General features: G+C 46.2%; 1 protein-coding gene across 1 annotated transcript in view; it reads right to left on the bottom strand.

Moving 5' to 3' along the window:
- Nucleotides 1-6: 6 nt before the first annotated feature.
- The window catches only part of LOC126496175 (ATP-dependent RNA helicase DDX19A-like), a gene marked incomplete at its 3' end in the record, with an annotated part of 5,399 nt that continues 4,352 nt past the window's right edge, over nucleotides 7-1,053 (bottom strand). The window contains exon 4 of the mRNA XM_050133731.1: nucleotides 7-92. Within this exon, the coding sequence (XP_049989688.1) occupies nucleotides 7-92 (86 nt within the window). The remainder of the gene's footprint in view (nucleotides 93-1,053) is intronic.

Genomic DNA, 1,053 nt, shown 5'->3' with positions numbered 1-1,053 from the left:
CTCTGCTCCACCATCATCTCCCCACTCAGCAGAGCCACCTGGTGGCCCTCCTTGGAGAGCTCCGCTGCCAGCCAGCTAGCTGTTTTGCGGGTCTGAAGTAAAGAGAATTGTTTTTAATGAACAGACCTGTAAAACAAAAACAAAAACAGAAACAAAGATACCTACAAAAAGGTGGTTTCTTGCCATTATGATATATGAAGACTCTAAATTAGACTTAAATGGGCCATCAAGGCTTAAAATTTCTCACACGGGCCAGGTAGTGGTGGCGGGCGCAGTCTTTAATCCTAGCACACGGGAAGCAGAGGCAAGCAAATCTCTGTGAGTTCAAGGCAGCCTAGTCTGTAAGAGCTAGTTCCAGGACAGCTAGGGCTGTTACAAAGATAAACCCTGTCTCAAAAAACAAAACAAACAAACAAAAATCTCACACAGAGGGGTGAAAAGACAGCCAGACCAAGAGGGCGGGCAGAACTGGAGTAAACTTGTCTTCTAAACACGACAGGACCACTGGACTCATGAACTCAGGGCACCTGTAAATGCCTGAACAAGATCTAAACCACATCAAGGCAGCCAATAGTTCAGAAGGCGTGAATGGGCGTGCACGAGCCACCATCCCTAGCTGAGAACTACCGATAACTGGTGGCTGCTGAGAGGGAGGATGAGGGTTTCGGAAGGGGGTGAATCCTGTAAGCTGACCCTACTCTACTGGACGGCCTGACACCTTGAGTATCTAGGCAGCATGAACTGGACTTGGTGTGTTGTAAAAGAAACAAGAAAGAGGACATAAAGTTGTAAAGGAGACGGGGGTGGGAATCAGGAGGAGTTGGAGGGGAGTAGTAGGATCTGCATCTGATTAAAGTACACTGTATTGTATGTATGAATGAAAAAAATCAAATAATAAAAACATTAAAATTGTTTGCCTACACTCGGGAGGCAGAGGCAGGCGGATCTCTGTGAGTTCGAGACCAGCCTGGTCTACAGAGCTAGTTCCAGGACAGGCTCCAAAGCCACAGAGAAACCCTGTCTCGAAAAACCAAAAAAAAAAAAAAAAAAAAG

Source organism: Alexandromys fortis, unplaced genomic scaffold (assembly GCF_014885135.2).
Source record: "Alexandromys fortis isolate MF-2015 unplaced genomic scaffold, M_Fortis_MF-2015_v1.1 scaffold_1520, whole genome shotgun sequence".
NCBI lineage: Eukaryota > Metazoa > Chordata > Mammalia > Rodentia > Cricetidae > Alexandromys > Alexandromys fortis.
The sequence above is the reverse complement of the archived record's forward strand: the minus strand, read 5'-3'. Positions and strand labels throughout refer to the sequence as shown.